General features: G+C 39.3%; 1 protein-coding gene across 1 annotated transcript in view; it reads right to left on the bottom strand.

Moving 5' to 3' along the window:
* Positions 1 to 22637, bottom strand: part of prmt3 (protein arginine methyltransferase 3) — a 79903-nt gene extending 57266 nt beyond the window's left edge. The window contains exons 1-10 of the mRNA XM_074666609.1: positions 22562 to 22637; positions 22178 to 22307; positions 21660 to 21742; positions 21512 to 21561; positions 21318 to 21423; positions 20599 to 20749; positions 19998 to 20139; positions 17018 to 17083; positions 14915 to 15036; positions 5514 to 5613 (exon numbers count right to left, since the gene is read on the bottom strand). Coding sequence (XP_074522710.1) covers positions 5514 to 5613; positions 14915 to 15036; positions 17018 to 17083; positions 19998 to 20139; positions 20599 to 20749; positions 21318 to 21423; positions 21512 to 21561; positions 21660 to 21742; positions 22178 to 22307; positions 22562 to 22583 — 972 coding nt within the window. The 5' untranslated portion in view covers positions 22584 to 22637. The remainder of the gene's footprint in view (positions 1 to 5513; positions 5614 to 14914; positions 15037 to 17017; positions 17084 to 19997; positions 20140 to 20598; positions 20750 to 21317; positions 21424 to 21511; positions 21562 to 21659; positions 21743 to 22177; positions 22308 to 22561) is intronic.
* Between the last annotated feature and the right edge of the window lie 583 nt (positions 22638 to 23220).

Raw genomic sequence — 23220 nt, 5'->3', positions numbered from 1 at the left:
ACATTCAGAACTTTCTATACTGTTAAAAACCAGGCAACAGAAGGAAGCTATACCATTTCTCACTGCATAGCTAAGCATGGAAAACCATTCAAGGAGACTCTCCTATCAACTGTCAATGATTTTATGAAGAAGAAAGTACTGGCACTTTAATCATGAGTGTATTTCAAAGTGACTCGAGACATGGAAAAGGTTGCATACCCCTGGTCTATAAGGTACTAAAGCCCCAAGCTGTTCAGTTCGGTTCGTCTCGGCTCGGCACACATTTTACAGCATTTCCACTGACTAATCCTGGGACAGACCTCCAAATTACTTTTTGGGACCCTTATGTGGAATGCCAGAATAAATCGATCCAATCTCGGAAGGTGGAGCTTAAACAATGCAGTCCGTTGATTGGTCGAAGGAATCATCCCTTACCATGTGATACTGGCTGTATTTCTCCTGGAGGCACACAGTCTTCTCTGAAACAAAGCTTGATTGCACTTTATATCAAAGAGCATGCCAATGACAAAGAGGACTAATTGCTGGATGTTTTCCATCGTTGCTCTTTGTTTACTGTGTCGTGTTTTTCTTCTTTGTTGGATTTATTAGCAGGGTACACTGTGGCGCGCTGCTATGGCGCCATGCTGTTATGTTACTGATGTGGCTACCGGCATCCAGCTTACATGCCGCCTACCAGAAGGGGGCACGGTTGGCTGTGGAAACGCAAACAGGACCAGACTTAACTGAGCCAATCCGTTCCAAACTGTACTGATTTAAACCTGACTGCTTGGTGGAAATGGGGCTTAAGGTTACAGGAAGGGTGTTAATGTTCATCTTCCTGACAGTTATCAAGTCAGCAGTGTTCCTAATGATAATGGTTTCATGTTCTGAAGTAGAGTAAGAGATACATGGTAATTTTTTCTGCCTGAAGGGGGATTAAATCAATCTTGGAAAGTTGGGGTGCCATGCCATGCAGGCAGAGTTTTTTTTTTAGCTGTTAGACGAAAAATATTGAAAAGCATTTAGTCTTATGCAAGGCGTCATTTTATTCTCACCATATACTAAACTCTGGAGCTGCACCTGATGTTTTTTTCTATTGTACATGGAAAAGGTTACACTTATATTTTTGTTTGCAGGAACAAACTTTGTTTACAAACAATGAGTAAAAGTTGGAATTTTGACCCTATGCAGTGAGTTACACTGCAGAGTCTGTTTTCAATGCTGTACAGCCCAAACATCACGGCCACCCGGTATTGGTTTTGCACTTTTTCCTTTTGTAAAGATTTCCCCTGATTGACATGAAGTTGTTAATGAAGCCCTGAATTCTTTATTACTTCACTCTCTAAAGCCACATTTTGCCAATTCATCAAAATAGCTCAAGGATGTCTCTTAAAGGGTGTTTTTTGGAAACTCTTTCAATGTTTTATTGATCCTGTTGTAACGTGTTAAAATGTGCTGCTGGAATCAAACTTGAAATAAGCTTAAACAATCAATCAAAATGCTAAGTTTTATCCTTTAACATGATACCACTCCTTATTGGCTTATTAGCTATTTCAAAACCACCCAATTATGATTGTATCAATGATTTCATTTATATTTCTCATTTAAATAATAAGGGTATCTAAAAAAGTTTCAGATTGTGCTGAAAGGTTTGATGGTAAATCAGTTGCATAGTGCAGCAGCTACAATGTTAATAAAGCAAGTTTTCATCCTATTCTTCAGTTTTTGTGTGTTTTGAGGTCATTTAAGGTATTATTTAGCAGCACTTTTAGAAAATAAAACTTTTTTAACAGCCCAAGCATTTCTCATTACACACCTACAACTAAACCTGGACTACTTTCCAGGCCAGAGAACAACATTTCAATCCCAACACAAGCAGTGATACATGAAAGTAGTTCTCCTCTTACATTCTTTATCAGAATTAATGCCTTTCCTTCCCAGAGTAAGCCTGAGGAGATGCAGAGAGCATGGATCTGTAGGCCTATTAATTCTCCATGTTTCAGATTAATTACACTGTTCAGTGACAGCAGAATCACCAGACTGCTGCTATTCTTTCTGCATCCACAAACTGCAGTGAAAGAGTGTGAAAGGCACTCAGTTTTCAGTCCTCTTCCTCTGCTGGAGTTTTACATTCTGACCTTTCCTAAACTTGTACAGGAGATGAAAACAGAGTGTGTGGGTTCTTCTGTACAGAACAAAATGTTGGAGTTAATCTATTCTTAGTCACAGAGCTCCCCTCTGTGCATCCCTGTACAGCTATAGCCTTGACCCAGTTAGGACGGTTTCTGTCGAAGGCCTTTGCAAGCCTTCTGTCTGGGCCTGTGTGTGTGTGTGTGAGAGGGAGAGTGTGTGTGTGTCTATTTTAAGCAGGGTCAAAAGACACAGGGGAAGTTCATTAAGCTATGCCAGGTTAAGGTATCAAACCCTGATCAAAGTCACAGAGTTACTACATTTTGAGTTTTTTTGTCCTTTGTTTCCTTTATTTCAAGCTAAATAAATGCTCATTGCTCTTGCAAAGGTTTAAACTTTAAGGAGTCAGTTCTGGATGTGGAAACACTTCCTGTAACAGTAAAAATGATAAAACCTGTTTATCAAAATTGGTATTAAATCAGTTTCGGAGAGCAGTTGTTTTTCTTTGAGGAGGTATTTAGTCAGAAACACAACAAAGAAAAAGCTACTGCATCATTAACAGAACTGAAACTAGGGATGGGTACCAAATTAGGTATTTTTTAAAGATACTGAACTCCTAAGTCCGTAGTACTGAGTACTGAGTGGAAGAGTAGGCTATTTTCCATGCTGGACATGAACACAGCATTGCAAGTTTGCATTTTGAGAAATAAACATGTTAAATTGAAAAACTTTGATATTTCATTATTTAAGAAATTAATATTTATTATCACATAAATACATAAAAATACTAAAATTTGGTACCATTGCTTACCAATATCGAATACCAGGTGCCGGGCATCAGTATCATTTAAAATGTGATAGGTACACATCCCTAACTGAAATGAACATAATTACATAGCTTATAAGATAAGTTTCATTAAAATCTAGTTTTGCAGTTTTATTATTAATAATTGTCAATACCAAGTTCCCAGTCAGATACTTAGGTTTAATGAGGTAATAGTTGCACAGAAGGTTAAGGGGTAGAGCTGCACATTTTTCTGTTTTTTTTTTTGTGCTTTAAAAATAACGAATAGCTAAAATTAATGATAAAAACATGTATTGAGCTTATTCCATTTCAGCTGTTTTTGCTGTTAGAAACACCTATTCCACTCTATTTGCTCTACTGTTGGCTTAAAGATGCTATGAGGAGGATCTTAATTGGGCTGCAGCACCCCCGTCTAGCCAGGAGTCTCACGCATACTGTCGTAAAGATGTGACTTTAACCAGGCGTATGTCTGATTTGGAGCAAATTTTCTTTGTTCACTTCAACTTTTTACCACATCCAAAAGTAATGTAACATGACAACACTAGTACTAGTAGCTCGGTGCTATGACTTATTCGTAGGCTAACATGACAACAAGCAAACTATCAGTTTGTATGGTAGTTCAGTAGCCGTCCTTATGTAGCGCTACTGACAGCCCGATGCTGTCAGATATGTCTGTAATGTGTAACGTTAGTGAACCCTGGTTATATGTCCTGCCAGTCATCTACCAAGCAGAGCTAACAAACAAAAACAGTTTAGCCCTTTTAACCTTTAGCTCGTGCTCTATCTCTCTCCTGTTTAGCTTTCTTCTCCTATTCTGTCTTTTTTCGAGTGCTTGTGCTGGGATGGTGTGGTATGTCGGGATGTATCTCAAGAAGAGCGGTATGTATGGTTTGTCTTGTCTGAAAACGAGATGCCGCATCTTTAGGGGCTATACTAAATAAATTGAAACTGAAATTGAAATTGTATATCAGTACAGTTATGTAGCACTACAGTTTGAAATGTGACGTCAATCAAATGTTGTAGTTGTCGGTTATATGTTGCGCTATTGCCATAATTAATCACAGAAATTGTTTTCAGCAGAGAAAAGGTAGATTTAAACTCTGTCTTCTAAACTTCGTCAGCTGGCGTGGCGTTGTCATACAGACTTAAACGTGTTGTACATCAATCCGGTCCTACTCAACCACTTTGGGAAGCTATTAAGTAGCAATTTGAAATAACCTATATTGGCGCTGATAATCTTATGTGACACAGTGCAGGATTCATGATAGCAGAAACCAGCTGCGGGACCAAGAATGCATGTGTTAGACACTGATGGTGTTGCTAAAAAACTGTTTCTAAACTTGTTTATGCAGGTATATAAATGATTTTATGATCAAGCATAACAGGGGTTGAAAGAGACCTCCTGTCCTGTATGTGAAACATGTTCAGTTTGATTATGCTTTTCTCAAGCTTTCATGGAAGTTCCTCTTCTATCTGCAGCAATTGTATTTTGTGAAACTTCACATTTTCAAAGATTTGTGAGGTTCCTTTAAATAAAAGGGTATGGAAAATTATTCAAGCAGTAAAGGAAGTGACTTTTTGAAAAAAAAAAAAAAACTCAAACCATAGGGGAATAAAATATGACTTCTCAAGTACAAATATAAAAGTAAGAAATTACTCTGTGAAGTGATGACTTTCCAGAATGTCTCTAAGATAAGAGGACACTACCTGGCTATAAGACAAAGCCATTAAAGTTTAATACAGTCTGCAGCCATTTACACTGGAAGTGAAAGTCTCTTCCTCTGACGACTGTCATTTTTCCATTTTATACGGGCAGTTTGGAGAGGGGATTCAGAGGTTCTGGTCACTGTGAGAAATGTCTGCCATTGCTGCCGTGATGAGAAGTGACTGAAGAATTCTTAGATTTATTAGCGCCCTGTGAGCCGGTGTCATCAGAGATTACGCCCCCTATCCTTCACTGGTCCACCGACACGTCAACCATCGAATTTCAATTTCCCTGCTGAGAGGATGGGAAGGCTCTGGCTGGCGACCCCTGCTCGTGACCCTGGGGTTTCACGATAGACGGGGGAGGTGGAGAGGGGGGGACAGATACGGGATGCTCATGAATTAGGGATGACTTCAGCGGTGCATTCAACTTTGGCCATGCTGCCTGTATCGCCACTGAGAATCTCCCTGATAAATGGGCATCAAAGGGTGGGAAGACGGCTCCTCCTGGTTAGATATTCAGAGAGGCTCATGGTCGCGTTTAGCCTCCTTTAAGACATGTTTAAAACATACACCTTGGATTCTGTAAGCTCATTGGTGGGTAATGGACCAACCTGAGATTATGCAACTACATTAAAGCTGCTGTAAATGCATAGATGCATTTGATGAGGATGAAGATTCATCTCATGAAGGCACCCTTGTTTACCTCAGAAGGGCCGATCAGGTGGTTAAAATGCAAATGTGTTTGTTACCTTGAAAAACAGTAGCTCCAAATAAAGGGAAATGTCCATCTAATGCATGTCTTTTTAAGCTAAACTTTTATCTTTCATTCTGTCTCTGATTTTTAGAGGCTTTAACGTCTGTGTGTACCTTTGGGTGTAAAGGATGTACTCACCATCCACTCTGAGATGATGATGTCCACCTTCTCCACAGGAAGGTTGATGTCTTCTATCCGGCCTTTTATCAGAGTGATCTTGTCCTCCAGTTGGTTGGATCTGTTGGGAAAATGCAGGACTTGAAAATAAAGCTTCAAACATTTTTTTCCCAATCAACTGGAGTAGACCGAAAATTTGTTTTCATAGTATAAAATACATAATGAAACTTTGTTAGAACGATCCTGTACAGCGTTTCATACATTTGAGTAAGTAAATAGTGACTAGATGATAAACAGGGAGGTGGCTGAAGTGACTGGATAGCACAAATAAAAATACTTCAGTGTTGGTAAAATTATGTCATATTTAAGGAGAATAACCAGTGATTGTTTTTATTTATACAAAAGGCAGCAGACCATCTTGCACTTCTGAGTTTCAGCAACTTATATTTTCCTTATCATTATAATATTCTCGATGCTAGGTGCCGCCCAAGTGGCTGCCTGTTGCGGCAGCTCTGTCTTCTTTGTTGGTTGTTGGTTTGTAATTTTTTCATCACTTTTTCGTAATCTTTGTATTTGAAGTGGGTCATTGTTGGTAATGGACACCAAACTTTTTGTGTCTTCAGTGAAATTTCTACTATTTTTGCTCCTGTGTTTGTCTGGAGATCCTACATGTAACCATGGCTGCATTGTTTACATGTGAGATCAGCTGTTAGCAGCCTGTAGCATGTTAATGCTAACTGGTGCAAGGCCGGATGTTTCCCACAGGGAGAGGATGGCGTGCTGGTTCTCAGGTGTGAGCTAAGAAGTGACAGCATCGACCTGTCCATCCATCCATCATTATTTGGAACGTAAGATCTATCTCCAGGGTATATGCTGGAATCCTGAGGTTAAATTCAATATCTTTTTAAGACTTTTTTAAAAACCTTTCAAAAAGTCTTAAGACCTTATCGTGACAACAAGCTGTTGTTAGCAACCGATCTTTGACAGTCATAGTTTGCATTTTAATATAAATGAGGTAAACTGAGAAGGAATAAAGCTTGAAAGAATAAATGAAACTAAAGGCAGATTAATTGACATTAACATTCTAAGAAAAGTAGCAGTGGTTATTCAAGGCCAACTTGCAGAAAAAAAAACAAGAATTTTATTTCATCATTGTCAAAATTTAGGACATGTGCTTAAGATTGTGTGATTTGCTTTCTATCAGTGCTACATACGGACAGCTACGAAACTACTGTACGAACTGAGTTTGTTGTCACATTAGCCTACGGATATGTTGGGCTGCTAGCACTACACACAACTGGTGCCTCACAAAATTACAACTTTGCTTGTTGTCATGTCTCAAACAACAGCGCTAAATAACTGTATTGGTAAATATCTTATCTTATAGTGTTATATCCAGTAAAAAGGTGATTTGAACAAAGAAAATTTGTTCTAAAACAACTGAGATCAGGGGAAGCTTTCTCTAAATCAAAGGAATCCAAGATCTCAGGTCAACAAAAGTCTGAGAAATTTTCACAGGAGGCTTGAGAAACTCTTATGACGTAGAGAGAAATATTTCTCACGCTGGTCTGTGACGAGCAGAATGATCGTCCAATCACCAGGTGTGGTTATTTTTGAAGGTTCAGACCCTGAAAACATTTTCCAACCAGATGAACTTTTTCCGTGGCAAAAATTTGGAACTGTCTGTCTTTGGAGTCAAAGCTTGAACACCAATAAAATTTAATACCTCATAACATTAGGGTTAAGACCTTTTAATACTTTTTAAGGGCCTTCATTTTCCCACAACTGAGTTATCAACTTTTAATACTTTTTAAGACCCCGTGGACACCCTGATCTCCAATAATATGGACGAGCTGGCCGTGCTAACCAAGCAACAGAGGGAATACCAGAAGGCAGAGTAGTATCATGCTATTCACAGACATGGCTAACAGAGCTAACACCGGACATCAAAGCCACATTGGAAGAGCTTCACCTGCTGTGAGCAGACAGGGTCCAGGAGACAGAGACTGAACAGGCTGCTGAAGAAGCTCAGTCCTGGACCCTGTGGAGGTGGAGGCTGGCTGACTGGACAATGATGGACAAGCTGTCAGCAGCTATTTTCTTATGGACCTTTTTGCACTTTCTATACACTTTCTTACCTTAGTTTTCTTGTATTGCTGCTGTGAATGCTGAATATTCTATTCTATTCTATATGAAAGAAAGAGTAATATCAGAGAGTAATATCCATTCAGGGTCTCAACTTCAGTCCTCGACTAAAGGAAGTCCTTTAGAGAATGCAGATTGTTTAGCTACTAAATACCCTGCCTGCTGTTTTTTTGCCAGGAAGGTGATGCACAGCATTTTTAAACAGAAATCTAAATACAGCTGACTAATGCAGATCTCTGTTTTAGACTGAAAAAAAGCTGCAGTGAAACCATGATACAGTCTTCCTTTAAATATAAAATGTGCATACCTTTAAGAGATTTAAATCTCTGCTTAAAACACATGGTGTGTAATAACACAACACCATGTTATTTTATTTGTTCCTATATATTGTGTTAAGTGTGGAGGTTTTCTTTTCATGTCTTCTTTTTAATGATTTTAACTTTAGTTTTCTACAAGACGTTTGTCTTTCTGCACATTTCTGACGATACACTAAACTGACAATGCGGTGTGACACTTATTTTGTCAAATCTTTTTGAAACCTTAGTAAAAAGTCTGTGACAGATTTTTAACCCAAGCACATTTTGATTCCCTGTTTCATTAATACCGTTAAGAACTTCAAATGAGATTCTTCAAACACAGCTTTGTTAAAAACTCACACAGCAGTTCCTTGCTTGCTTGAACAAATCTAAAAATAGTCTGATTAATGGTGAGGGCTATAACTAAAAAAGTAAAGTTGTAATGAGATGAAGGTCATCCAGATCCTAAGTAGAGCTGAGGGGAACTGCAGAGTCAGAGTATAAAAATAGTGACGAGGGAACATTTACAAATCACTGACTAAGCTTCAAAGTCACTGAATCTGGAGTGAAGAGTGAAAAAACATCAGCCACATTGTTAAATATGTTTTGATGCTTATAGACCAGACCTGAACAACAGTGTTTGTCAGTGCAGTGTTATTTCCTGTCACTCTGTGGGGAGTGTACAGATCTGAACTGTAGTCCAGGACTGCAGAGGTGTCAGGAGGCTCAGGTAGGGACTGTACACCCAGTGCTGCTGTGTTTAAATGATCCCTCCTCTCAGACCGGCCGGTCCGGGTATCAATCTCTGTGAATATTCCATTATCATGACAGCTAATGTTACCGAGGACAGAACAATTACTCACAGCGGCCCAGAGTGCATTTCTGTGGCAGCGATCCTTATCTTGAACTGTCTCTCCCCTCTCTGCTGCTGTGCTAGCGCTGCTATCACCTCCTCCCAGAATCCATCCCTCCAACCCCCCTCCACCCCACCCTTCACCCACAGCCCTCCACACCTCCCACCTCCTCCACCTTTCACAAGAGGGAAACACTGTAATCTCATTATTGGGGTAATTTAGAGGACAATGTCAGGACTCTGGGGAGAGAGTCAGTATCTGTGCGGCTTTGTGGGCATGTGTGTGGTGTGTGTGTGTGTCTGTGAGTGTGCATTTGTGAACAGAGGGAAGGGGGAGATAGGTTGCACCGTTAATCACAGGCACCAGAGTTTTCAAAATAACCGCGTCTTTTGTTAAAAATTTAAGTACCTTTTCTCCCAACACAAGGATTTTTATAATTATAATTATGATTATTAATGATAATTATGGTGGTTTTATTTGTTAAGACCAACCATTCCAAGGTTGCCAGTGTTCTTAATATCAAATATTTATGGGGATAATGTAACATGCAGAACTTTCCATGGGAAGAGAATCTGTTCTTCAATGGATACCATGTATTTCTATTAGTATACTCTGTGCTGTAATGCCTGCTCTGTGAAAGATGAGGATTTTTTTTTGCTCAATCATGAGGAAAAATAGTTCGAAACCAAAACCAAGGATATCAAAGGCAGTGTAAAGACTAATAACTAACTAACTAACTAGCTAATAAAATCATACACAGGATCCTGTTTACCTCAGAGCAAAAGTTTCAGGGCTCAGTTGAAATCTGGTAACAGACCATGAGAGATATCAAACTCAAATGACGCTGAAACTGAATCTCACTTTCTTTTTTACTGTACAGAAAAAGCACAGACTTTCACACATCTACTCCTCGTGCAGACAAAAAAGTAGGGCTGCAGCTAACGATAATTTTCATAATCGACTAATCAGGCGATTATTTAAATGGTTTATCGATGAATCAGATAATGACACATTTTTGCACTTTCCTTTACAATTTAGCTTAAAATTGTTTTAGGTGTTTTCTAAACAGCAATAAAGACAATAAAAAGCATTTTTCCCTCAGTAATACTTGATTACAGCTTTCTCTTTCTTGGAAGTAGTGCTGAATCTGCAAACATAATTGGCCACTGACTCATTTTCAGAGCATGCGCACCTCTTACAGTAGCCATACTGTAAGCTACAATTTCATGCACCAAAACACCCTCGATTTGTTGCAGATGAAAATCGATTATTAAATTAGTTGCCAACTAATTTAATAATTTTAACTGATTTGTTCAATTAGTTGTTGCAGCCCTACAAAAAAGTCCAAATTTACCAGAAGAAAGCGCAAAAATCCTGCACACCGGCCAACTACCAGAGAGAAAGAACTTTAATGCATTAGACCTTTATCAAGCAAACGTTTGTGCCGGCCAATGAAGCCATCTTAAATAGGAGTGGCTGTGTGGGTCCAACCAATCGCTTCACTGCATGTAGAAAGATTGAAAAAGTTAATTAAGACAATGACGATTCATTGATAAATTACAAAACATTTAAATTAGGGCTGTCATTTTAACGCGTTAATTAGATTAATTAATTACACCGCAAATTAACGCCTTATAAAAATTAACGTAGATTAATCTGGATCCCAAACTCGCGGGGCGTTCAAAGAAGCACTTATTTTCAAATGTCTGGCATTTACAAACAGTTTGTCCTACTTGGAAAAAGTGGTGTTCTCGTCAGATTTTCAAATTTCCAATGGTCCCTGAATGTATCACACTTGACGTAAAGCAACATGCTTTAAACCGGGGGAAAGCGAGAGACTGCTGTCCACATCTTGTTTATTCACATGTCCTTTTTGAAAATCTGCAGAAAATCAACCGTTTGCTCTAGCTCAATTTTGTAAAAAACAGATAATTCTACCTCTTTACTGCATTAAACAAGCCCTGAAAGATCGATATTTGTCTTGTATTTAAATCTAAAGAATTCTTTGAAAAATTGCTTCCATCTTCCTGGTCTCATGTTTCAGCTTGGGGCTGCTCTGCATCAATGAGCAACAGTTTGTGTGTTCAGAGCATGTAAAACTGAAAATACTTCACTTTTCTTTGATCCAAGACTTGAATTAAGTGTTTTGTACATAGTTCCTCACAGTTTTTAGCCTTAAGCCCTGGTTCTCCTGACCTCATAGAAGTATAGAAGTTCATATTGCAGTAAAAATTGAGTCAACATCGAGTAAAAATGTGACAGAAGCAAAAACTGTCCTTAAAATTAAATCAGCTTATCTTAGGTGCAGGACTGTGTAGATTTTGTAAAGACAGAACCATAAAACTTTTTTAATATGTTCCTTATGCCTCAGGGTACCTAAAATTGTGTTGTATATATTCCCAACTTTTTTTAAAATGTTTTTTTTAATGTCTTTTAATGTAATTTTATTGTCCTGGAATTCAAATGCTTTATTTTGGGATCTTAAGCAGATATGAGATTAAAATGTGATTAATTAGATTAATTAATTACAAATCCTGTAATTAATTAGATTATTTTTTTTAATCGCCTGACAGCACTAATTTAAATGGAAAATTTTCAAATATGTTGTGACTGAATACATTGGTAAAAACTAGGGACTTCAGTCAGGAAGTACGACACGAACAATCTCCTTATAGGAAAAAAGAGGGACAAAAAGAGGAACTAATAATTGTACCTGCAGGAATCTCTAAAAACACTGCACATGTAAGAGATCACAAAACAACAGGTCAAATAAATAAATAATCAAAAGACCTGATGATGTGAAAACTAACATATGAAGCTTAAAAATATCTTTTAGAGTAAACAGAATCAATGCGAGGCAAGATATTGCTTTGTTGCAGTGACACTATTGGGTGAATGCTGTAAAGTGGAGCAGAACATGGCAGGAGCTTGAAGCTTGGAGCACGACGCATCGGAGCAGAGATTTCCGATTGGGACTCGGTAGGCAAGAAACTCAGAGGCAAGAAAACCTGATAGAAACCAGGTAGATTTGAACGACTGCAGTTAGTTTGTCATCACTTCTTGGAAATGTCAGCTGTTAGTGGGTTAAACGCTGCCTTCAGCAGAGTCAGACATTGGTGATACTGAGGCTGTTATTACACAGAATTTCCAATTTGTCAATCTTGAGTTTGCAAAACCATTTAAAGTTTTAATTTCACTCATCTATGTCAGAATATCTTTCCCTTTCTCTTCTTTGTTGTCACAATTCAAAGCCCCCTATTGGCTAATCCATCAATCCCAGCCATTTAAAAAAATCTATTTGGACATTATCCATTAAGGAAGTGACTGTGAAGGAAAGAAGTCACATCTAGCTTTTCATTTAAACTCCAGCGGTGGAGTGGAGACAGAAGATGGATGCTGCTGCCTAACCAACAGGAGCCACTTTAATTACAGCCCTGATATTAACACCGAGAGGAAGTGACGGACACACAAAGGCCAGCAGCATGCACGCGAACATTCACGCACGGAGAAATAAGAGCTTTAAAAGCAAACATTTGATTCAGAGCGACCTCAGGGCTCAGTGTGTGTGTGTTTCCATACGTGTATGATTGAATGTGCGGGAGCAGGAGGAGGCTGCACATCTCTTTTTGGTTGAATCTTCACCACTGGCGAAACCTGTGATGCAGCTTGCATGGCGACGCACACACTCCAACAGCGAGCCAGTGGGCTGTAAAATTAAAACGTCCTTTTCCTTCAGCGAACCCTGTTGTTTTGCTTATACGACATTCTCTTACATAACAGTAATAATGGCAGCCATTATGGCCCCTAACTCAAAAATGCATTTCAGAAGCAGGGGTGTGATGGAGGAAGTGGTCGCAGGTAGAGGAAGGGACAGCCCAGGCTCTGGTGGAGGTAAATGACTGCACTGTGGAGAACACATGGTAACTGAAATTGGACTGAGTGTATTAAAACGTCCCATCAGGGGTCATCTACATGTGTGAGTGTGTTTTTGTGTGTGTGAGGCTGGAGCTGGAGGCCTTGGTGTGAAGCTACCGCAGCGGAGAAGAGGCAAGGGGTGAATGAGTCCGACTGCAGGAGTAAATTATGTGCATTATGGCCACAGCGCTGACAGCAGCTCTATTGAAGTCAACCAGCTGCAACAAATAAAAAGGTGGCTGGAGGTCACACAGACCTCTTGTCCCATAATCCTTTGCTGCAGGACAAGGGAAGACGGCCAGTGCACCCTTTCAGCTCTTGGAAATGCAACGGCTTGAGAGAGAAGCCATGCTAGCAATGAGGCTACTAAGCTAATCTGAGTTTGTTGTCAAAGAGGCTTCAGATATTTGGCTTCTTATTTTAGGATTGGTGCAAAGGAAGGCTTTTGTTTGACCTCCTCAAAACAGGAATCCCTGTATTTCAGATTTGAAGGTAGTACGTTATATTTACTGGCCAACCTTTATAAGTTTTTCTTGATTTATACTAGACTTATACAGCCTTTGGTATAGCTTAACAGTAGTGGACAGATGCTGGTTCGGCGTGGCATTACAATTTTTTTGTCAAGTGCACAAAAAAACACAAAGCCTAACATCCCACTAAACTACATTTGGTCTGTGCAGAGGATACTTGTTTAAAGCTAAATCTCTGTACATTCTGCAGCAACTCAACAACTCTTCCAGCTGACGTCTTTAAATGCACACATCTATCATGATGTGAAAATGTGAGAGTTCAAAAAACACATCAGAGGACACAAGAAGAGATGAAAGTTGTGCAGAAAAGGTCAAACTAATCTGAATATGAAAAACAATCCCGATTAAATCCAGATCCTGATCATGCCATAAAAACATCCAGATAAATTTTACCCTTACTGCCCCCAAATGGAAAACCTTTTTTAGGCCAGAAGCAGAGTTTGTTGATCTTTACGCAGCGGATAGCGCTGCAGAAATCTGACAACTGATCATCTGGGATCAACAGACACCTGAGGGGCAGGTAAGGGCTGATTTTGAGGCTGTAAAGATGGAACAAGGACGTTTGACCACACCTACTGACAGAAATCACTAAAAGTAATAGTTATTGCACAGAGAATTCATCTGAGACTTTCTTGATTGATAAATATGCCAGGCAAGAGCTGCTGGCCTTAAGTCATTTTCAAACTTTGAAAAAGTTTGGATACCCATGACTTGAGGATTTCAAAGAAAATTCATGCTTGAATTAGTCAGATGCTGAATCATGGTGTATTCACCCAAGGTGTGCTATCATCACTTCACCACACCACCTAAAAAGTGGCTGTGGTAAAGTTTTAAGGTTTTACTGAACACCAAAGCATTAAGACCAGAGGTGGCCAACCTGCAACTACAAAGTATTGATATATTGATGCCAAAGTTGGGATCAGTATTGGTTAATCCATGGGTGACGAGATTGATACTTAAGTTTCGGTTTCTCTTCTCTACATGTGCTCATTTCAATTGCTTATGTGCTTACAGCTTTTTAAATAGCTATCTAAATAGCTAGACAGACAAACAAACAAACAGACAGACACATAGATAAATAAGATAGATAGATAGACAGAACTTTGTCTTTTCAGCAGTAAACACAGAAATTAGTCGTTTTATATAATTTCATCTATGTGTGAGAGGAAGCGTGTTTGTAGGACCTTGTGTGTGATGTGGCTTTTTGTAGTAACAGTTATTTTTGTGGCTCTTGGTCTCTGGTTAGTCAGCCACCCCTGAATTAGGCAAAGGGATAAACCCAATTGAATCAGATCACTGTCTTTCCAGTGTATTTGTGTCCTACCCACAGACACATGTACATAGTCTCCATGACATCACCCATCTGAGGAAGCTGATCGTTGGCAGGGGCCACATTAGAAATGCTGACTCAAGAAGCGGCATTGAAACTCCTCACTAGCAGCTACAGGGCAGACGTGTCAGTTACATGAGCTGCACCTCTGACTGAACAACTTCTTGATCTTCACGTCCCCTGAACCACTGAGTTAGAGAAAAATTCACCCATGTTCAGTGTGTGCTGACAGTGAAATTAGTGATTCAGACCCTAGTTGATTTTTAATGCTGTAAAAGTCTGTTTTTGGTTTAGAGTGTGGCTCCTGCATTGACTTTATTTTTTCAAACTGAATTCTGCTCCTTGGTCTTACCTGACGATGTCCATGGCCTGATAGATGATTTCTGATTGGTCCACTGCTATAACCTTCATGGCCCCAGATCTGGCAGCAAACATTGACAGTATACCGGTTCCACAGCCGACATCAAGCACCACCTGCAGAACCAGAGGGAAATATTTCTTATCCTGTGTTGTAAACCATTTTTTCATCACATTTTTACCTTTCCTGCATCATTTCATCACTTTCATGATAAAGCCATTCATTAAAGACTTCAGCTGAAAGAGTTTTTAAGTTTTTGCAGAATGTACAGACTATACAAGTAGCCTCTACACAGTCCAAATGTAGTTTAGTGAGAAATTATGAGATAGACTTGGGTTTTATTTGACAGGAAATATAAATGCACACATCACTTACAACAAGTAATTTCAGCACGAAAAAAAACGTAGAAGACTCAAATTGTTATTCTTTGTTTTATCGTAAATATTGTAAGTGTTATTGTGATTAATGTCATTATTATCACAATTTGTATAGTGCTTTAGGAACTGTTTTTCATTTTATTAAAAATAACTGTCTACAAATGTCCATATGTAAATTAGTTTTCTCATTTATGATTTTAAGTTTTTTTATAATTTATTTTTATTTTTCAAATAATTATTATTATTTATTTTTTTTATTATTACTTTATTTATGTATCTATTATTTTTCCCTTTGGCCTTCTTTTTAATTTATTTTAGATGTTTACTTAAACAAAATTTAGCAGAAGGTCTAGTGGAACCACATGTTATTGATTTATTATTATTTTTTTTTTTTTCAATTTTTATTTTTTGTTTTGCTTTGTTTTGTTTATTGAGTTATCTGGAATAATAGTCCTATAAAGATGAATTATCATTTGAAATGATAGACATTTTGTTAAAAATAGATTTGCTATGTTACTTATCCTAATTTTTTAATATTTAATCCATATTAGGTTTGATAAAAACAAAAAATGAAAAAAAAAGGAAAAATTATCTGAGGGGCATTAAATAAGTGATATAACGACACAGTATTTAAGTATTTCAATAAAAAAAGAAAAAAAATTATAATACTAGTCCGTTATTACATAGTGGGAGTAAATCAGAAAAAGTGAAGAAAAGAAGAAAGTCAGACCTTTCCAAAAGTTTTCTGCAGTAGATGGAGATTATTTTGAAGGATTGTTCATCATAAACTTGCCGGTGACCTCCAGCTGCCTCCGTGTAATAGAACAGAATCTGTGCGCTGAGCCTTTTAGATTAATGTTTGGACATGCAGAGTTTTCATCATCTTTACTTCTTTAAGTGCTTCTAAATCCTCAGGACACTCAGCTAACTTTCCCACTCCAGCTTTTGCTGCTGTTGACTGAGTTTTTAATCACTTCTATTTCAGGTTTCCATAGGTTGCAGTTAATTTGTTCATCTTCGCCCCCAATGGGGTTTAATGAGCTCGGCGCAGCTGCAACGACTATACGCCCAGCTATATGTAACACTGTTTATGTGCCTCTCTATTTAAGGCCGCTGTAACTTCTCTGGAAGCGTCCCGCTGCCTTTATGAGTTCACAGAGGGTCGCCAACACTCCGCTGACTCAACACAACGCTCGCTCCTCGCTGCCTTCTCCATCTTCCTTCTAACCCCGTCTGAGCAGAGCTGAAACAAGAGTCTCCTGGTTTGTTCTCTGTCCAACGCTCCCTGTAGAAGGTGACATTTTCCTCTCTGGCGAATGTTTCGCTCTGACAGGGATAATGTACGTTCCCATCAACGCAGCCTGCCTCCCTCCTCTGCAGCCTCGTCCCAGCACTAACCAGCAGCCGCCCATATAATGGATGGTCATGATACAGGCCACTGCTTCCTGCGACTAAAAGCAATGAAGAAGAAATGGTGGGGGGTGAGCTGGAAGGCTTTTTGGGGCTGGGTTATGGGTTTGGTGGTGGATTGCATGTGTCTCTTATCAGCACTCTGCAGTCGACGTTGGAGGTGCTAATAAAGTCGTGCTGTGTTTTAAATCAGACAGCATCACCTTATTAATGTGTGTCCTGCAGAACGGGCTTGGCTCTCCGGCTCATGCTGCAGACACACATTCATACACACATAAACTGTTTGTTTGCATGTGTTTATCTGGCTCACCTTGTCTTTGAACACGTCAGGGTTGCGGTACATGAAATCACGGTAGCTCTCTGTGCGCACTTTGTCCTGTGGAGAGAGAAGAGTTCAACATGATGATATGACTGCTTGTTTCCAGTCGATAAGAAAAATATGCAACCTTTTCCAAACCCTTTAAGTTTTCCTCTGCAGGTGCTGACTGCAGAATTCTTATAGAAAAATCCTAAATTGATCCGTGGTATGAATAAAGCTGAAAAAACTCCTGAAGTTTTTCATGAGGAGGTCAGTTCAGGACTCCATAATTAACCTGCCAATCATCTCTGCCTCAAACCGCCCTCGCCACCTCCTCTCTGTAAGGAAAGCTTCAGAATCTGTTGAACTGACAGCAACATGACTTAGTGTATGATGTAGTGGAATTCAAAGACTTTAATACGCGCTTTGAACTGAGTCTGAAGCTCCTGGGTGATAGTGACTTGACAGAAAGTTGAAATGTGCTGTGATGTTTGTGTAATTTAACAACTACAGAGAGGCTAACATAAGGAAAGCACACCTCTAAGTTTCCCTTTAGGTGTTAGATTTATGGTCCCTTTACAAAACAGTGGGACGTTCGTCTTGCATATTTTCATTGGCTATCCCTTCAGCCTCCTTGTGTCTTTAGAGGAAGTGTTTCAAAGAGAAGCCACGGCACAGGGACAGTAACAGAAAGATGGACGTTATTTCAAGCAGATTTCGTCTTCAGATAATGAAGGTGCAGCTTTATTTCGCCCAGACTTCTCGTATGTCACTAAAGCCTCAAGTTTACCTTATTTTGAAAATGTCAATATCTTAAAAATAAAACAAAAACATTGAATTTTAAAGCTCCTGTGGTAATGAGACCTCAATGTGGGCTATTTGGCACTAACAAAACTTTCAAAAACAGGATTTGGAATTTCTTTCTTCTTGGAATTTTGGCTTTTCATGCCTTTTAATGTGATAGGAGAGGACAGTGGCCAGAAAAGGAAACAGGGTGAGAGTGGGGAGTGACATGTGGGAAACAGGCCACAGACTGGTCTCGAACCCGGGCCACCTATTTGGGGGCGAACCTCATGGGGCACAACTTAGACTGCTAGGCCCTCTGCGCCTCTGTCTTTATGACAGTGCTAAAACTTCAGTCTCCAGGTAGCTGATGTACAGCATAGTTTTTTTGGGGGGACCACACCAAAACTTGCCATTCTTGCTTGTCAACGTCAGAATTACTTGTCAGTTAAATAATTATTAATACAGTAACATAACCCTGACCTGGAGGCATGTCTTGAGATTGAAATGTAGCTCCAGTTAATGACATCTACTAGCCGTTGTAAACAACCTCATACGACAGATGTCATCTCGTAGCACGATGCTATTTTACAGTCCCCTTCAGAACATTGTCAGGTTTTTTTTACGGGACACATTCCTGATAACTGATATCTTTTATTATTTAAGGATGGCAGAATGAGCTTTTGCTTGTCAAAAAAAGAGCCTTTATAACATAAGTACATGAGAAGTGGAAAAATAAGTTGCATATACTGATTTGTCAACAGGGGGCAACAAAATCAACGAAACTGAAAGCTCCTCACAGGAGCTTTAAAAAGCACCCTTTACTTCAGGAAAAGTCTTCTCGTAGGAACTTTGTATAAGACCTTAGGGATGTCCCGATATTACATTTGCACTTCCGATATGATACCAATACTGCAGCATTGAGTATTGGCCGATACCAATATTAATCCAATACGATATCAGCATTGAACATGCATACTTTTATGACTTATTCTGTAGCATGTCTGTCATGTTAGAAAAGGCTTGATTAAGTGATATTATTCAAACAAAGAACAGTAGTCAGCAACAGTAGGTATGAGGAAAAACTGACCCATTTATTATTAACCAATGGGTAACAGAAACTTCTTATATCGGAGATTTTAGATGCATTCTGATACGATACCAATACTTGTTTTTTTGCTGATATTGGACCAATATCCAATATCAATATCGGACTGGGACACCTCTATAAGACCTGTCCACTAAAACTTTCTCAAGTGAAATAAAAGTTTTTTTTGTAAAATAATTACAGCTTTGAAATCTGAAAATAAAATAATAATACTAATAATCTTAGGACAAATGCTCTCCATCTAAGGTCAAAGTCAGAATGATGAAATTGCTGAGTGGGTTGGCCACTAAAAAGATGGGTAAGCTCTTCTTCTTTAACTCTTACCTCCTCCTTGTCACTTTAAAACTACTTTTAAGATCATATTTTAATGCCAGGCAATTGCGAGAGTATTACATCACAAGTAGTTACATCTGAAACCAAAGTGACAGACATCAAACCCAAAAAAAAACAAGTCTGATACTCTCTGTCATCTTTTCTTCTCACACACACTGAGTGATTCACACACTTTGGGCTAACCTGTAAAAAAAGTTGAACATATTCTACTGCAAAGCCTCCGTCACGTGTTCTCGGCCCTCCAGAGACTCTGATGGAGTTTACAGCTTGACGCACACACACATGACGCAAAACTTAACCGTGCCTCGCACCAATCAGGGCAGCCGACAGGGAAATGTCTGAGCACTGCAGTAAGTAGAACAGGAAGGGAGGAGACAGAGCTGACCCCCCCACCTACACACACACACACACACACACACACTCCACCAACACACCCCTTCCGCTTGCTGACACTTCCAACTTTCAGAGCTGGAGGAGTGTAAAAATTAATTTCCACGTTCCGAGCATGCTGCTGTCTCACATGAGCGCTCGGCGCTTATTGCTGATTTGACACTTTGGAGAGAATGTCTTGTCGTCTGTGTCGCTGTGTGCATAAAGACGATCATTTTCATTTACGTGCTACATCGAAATCTTTCAACCAAGACTCCCACTGATGAACTTGTTCGTGCTCTGCAGAGACACCTGCACCCAGCGGGGATGACTCATGGGACTTTAATGAGACTTTCAGACCCTGACAAGTGCGTGCATGATGTTTGTGTGTTTGCAGACCTTCAGCATCTCCTCGTGGATGCCGTAATGGCCGTAAGAGCTGAAGTAAGCTTCATCTTCGTCCTCTCTGAGTTCAGCCACAGTTCCCAGGTTGCCTGATTTGCCAGTTTCTGCATTCAGCACTAAACCCTGAGCCAGGAGCCTGAAAGAGAGCCAAAGAAATCTGTGTTTAACTTCTCATATTAGGACATGGGACAAAAGCAGAGACCAGAAAGCAGAAAACACACACAACCTTCATGCGGGACGAAGCAGTAAATGGAGTAGATGGGAGGCATTTATCTTTCTAACTCTCTTCCAACACCCCCCAACCTCACTCTTTCTGTAATTTTCCTTTATTGCCCCCCTTCCCACCTCCCCTCCTCACTTTAACCTCAATGCTGCAGTGGAATTTTCCCTTCCCTCCTTTATCTTTCCCCTTCCTCAAACTTCTTCCACAAGGTACTCGAGATGATGGTTCTGCTATACTGTGTTCACCGTGTCCCCCTGCTGGCTGCAGGAGGATAGTGCAGGACTAAACTCAACCCAAGTAGACTTGAAGTGCTCGACAAAGAACAAGATTTACCTGAGACAGAAGCAAACATTGAGTGAAAATGATACTAACTTCAGTTTGTGCAGGTCATCCATGGCTCTGGCCAGCGCCTCCTCTGAGCGACGAGCTCTCTCCTCAGCAGTTTGTGCCCTCTGCAGGAGTGCATCATGGGACTCTGCCCCAGACTGGATCGACCCCTCCGCACCACAGAGTTCCTCTGGATCTGTAAGAAACACAATAAATGGGATGATATGAGATTTAACCACGCAGGCTGAACATAAAACCTGAACATATCTCAACACAGAATCAAACATGTTTAGTCTTTTTTTACTCCTGCAGTTTGAAATGATGTGTCAGTCTTAAAAGATCCACTTTTGCACAGCTAGGGCTTCTTTCTTTTGCTTTTCATTTTGCAAAGTCATTCAAACATCAGAGGAGGAAAAGCATCAAGGAAATTGCACAGAGACTGATTTCTACTGCCAAGAATAAGCTGCAAAACGTAAGACTAAAACATAACCCCAGGCAGTGTTAACAGCTGAAGCTGGAAGAGAGAAAATGTTGACCCAAGAAAAATGGCACCTACTTATTTTGTCAGCTGTTCAAAAACGCTGTGAGGGAGCAAACGAATCATTTTCAAATTAAAAGCAATGCAGCATATTCATTCCTCCACATCTTTTTTTCTTCGTTGACCAGATTTCAGAACAAGGTATTTGAATTTATAGGTGGTGATGCGTAGTGAGACACTTTTTTGGGGGGACTGTATTTAGAAACAGTCAGAGGAGTTGCACTACCTGTCTGAAGCAGGGGGTCATCCTGCAGGACGGGTCGTAGGAAGTCCTCACTCTCCCAGGGTAAGGCGGCGTCTGGTAGTCCAGTGAGGCTGGAAGCATCACATTTCTATAAAACACAAACTTCTTTAAAAATCAACCCTCCTCTACAGCAGACATATCATGCATGGAAGCTTCTGGTATAAATCAGCACTTACGGTGGATCGAATAAAGTTTATCATCTTTATGTAACCATAGTCGTCTAAATCTGTGAGAAAAAAGAAGAGAGAAGTGTTAAATACATATTAAAAAATAAATAAAGCATCCCTTGGTTTTCTTTTACAGAGACTATTCGTGTTTACTCACTGTGTCTTCTTATTATATCTACTATGTTGACTTGATGCTCAGATGTGCAGTGCTGCAGCGTAGCAGTCACCGAGCTTAGTGACCTGAAACAGACAGGAAAATTTGTTTCAATGAGAAGTCTAAGAAAATTACAAACATTTGAAAATTAGTGTCTCACATTTTTTATTTTCTGTCCAGAAAATACATACGACCACAAAACTGTATAGCAACATGAACTAGTAAGATTATTTAACCAGATAATTTGTAGTAGTTACAACCACTATCTTCCAACTTTAAGTCTGGAAGGCAAAAGTAAAGAGGTTTAAAGTGGATTTGGCCATGTTTGACAGTAGTTTGCATGGATAGTAACTGTTGACAAGCAATAGTTTTACAGGTTGGGAACAATAACAAAAGCAGTGTATTGGATGTTAACATCTCCAGCTCTTTAAAAGGACAGAAAGCACAATAGATCTTTTTCTAAATTTCCTTTAAACTTAGTCTGCAGTCTAACAACTCTGACAGACCTAGCACACACTCACCTGTTGCAGAACAAACAGCTAACAGACTGATTTTCATCCTCCTCCATCCACTGCCACTGCTCTTCATCATCTATGTCTTCATCATCACCGTCAGAGAGCTCTGGCATCTCCTCAGCATCTCTATCACCGCCTGTCAGTCAACACATCTGCATGTCAGGGCTAAGAATCAACACAAAACCTTCTTTCTAAGTATGGTATCACTTTTATTTAATCATGTAGCATTAGCGTTACGACTGGTACATGTCTATAACGCTCTGTGTAAAGAGAATAAAACAAAATTCATTTTCTAAACGCACCAAAAATACATCTGAGAGCAAAAATTATGACCCAGGCATTTTCAAAACAACACAACTTGGGTTTAACTGTAAAATTTAGTAAACTCACGTGGATCTGTGCACTCTGCCATGTTGCCGCCAGGGTTTCAGTAAACTTCCGGGTGACGTACAGTGACGTTAAAGATAGGTGGGCTGAATTAGAGAAGCAGTTCCACGTAAACACCACCGGATGTCGCCATACTCTGTCTGTAACGGTTGTAATATCTATACCCGAACAAGACTTAAACGAAATCTTTGATAAAAACCAACCTCCAGTCCTACAAATACACTATTCTCCTATTTAAAAAAATAAATAAAAAAAATAAAAAAAATAAACAAATAATAATAAATAAATAAATAAATAATAATAAAATAAATTTTTTTTTAAAAAATCGTTATTTCTTTCAGGACTTTTTGGGAGTTGTTAAATAAACTGTCAAGTTAGTCACGTCTTATATCAATTTTACTACATAATTATTCATTTTGACAAAACATTGCTTTCACTTTAGCCTTTAATATAACTATAATTAGAAGTTTAAGATGCATAATTACCTACTTCAGAGAAATAGATCACCTTGGATGTAAATACTGGTAAACTGGAAGACCTGGAGACTGTTGAAGACTAAGAAGGAGCATGTTGAGGTAATGCCGTAACACATTGACGGATCCACATTTTGGTTTAGCTTTTCAGTAATCTTAATAGACACACAACTGCATGAAAACGTGAAA

The sequence above is a fragment of the Halichoeres trimaculatus genome, unplaced genomic scaffold, assembly GCF_033239565.1.
Source record: "Halichoeres trimaculatus isolate MK-OKI-2021-1 unplaced genomic scaffold, fHalTri1.1 fHalTri1_scaffold_3, whole genome shotgun sequence".
Classification (NCBI taxonomy): domain Eukaryota; kingdom Metazoa; phylum Chordata; class Actinopteri; order Labriformes; family Labridae; genus Halichoeres; species Halichoeres trimaculatus.
This window is presented reverse-complemented; position numbering and strand designations above follow the sequence as displayed.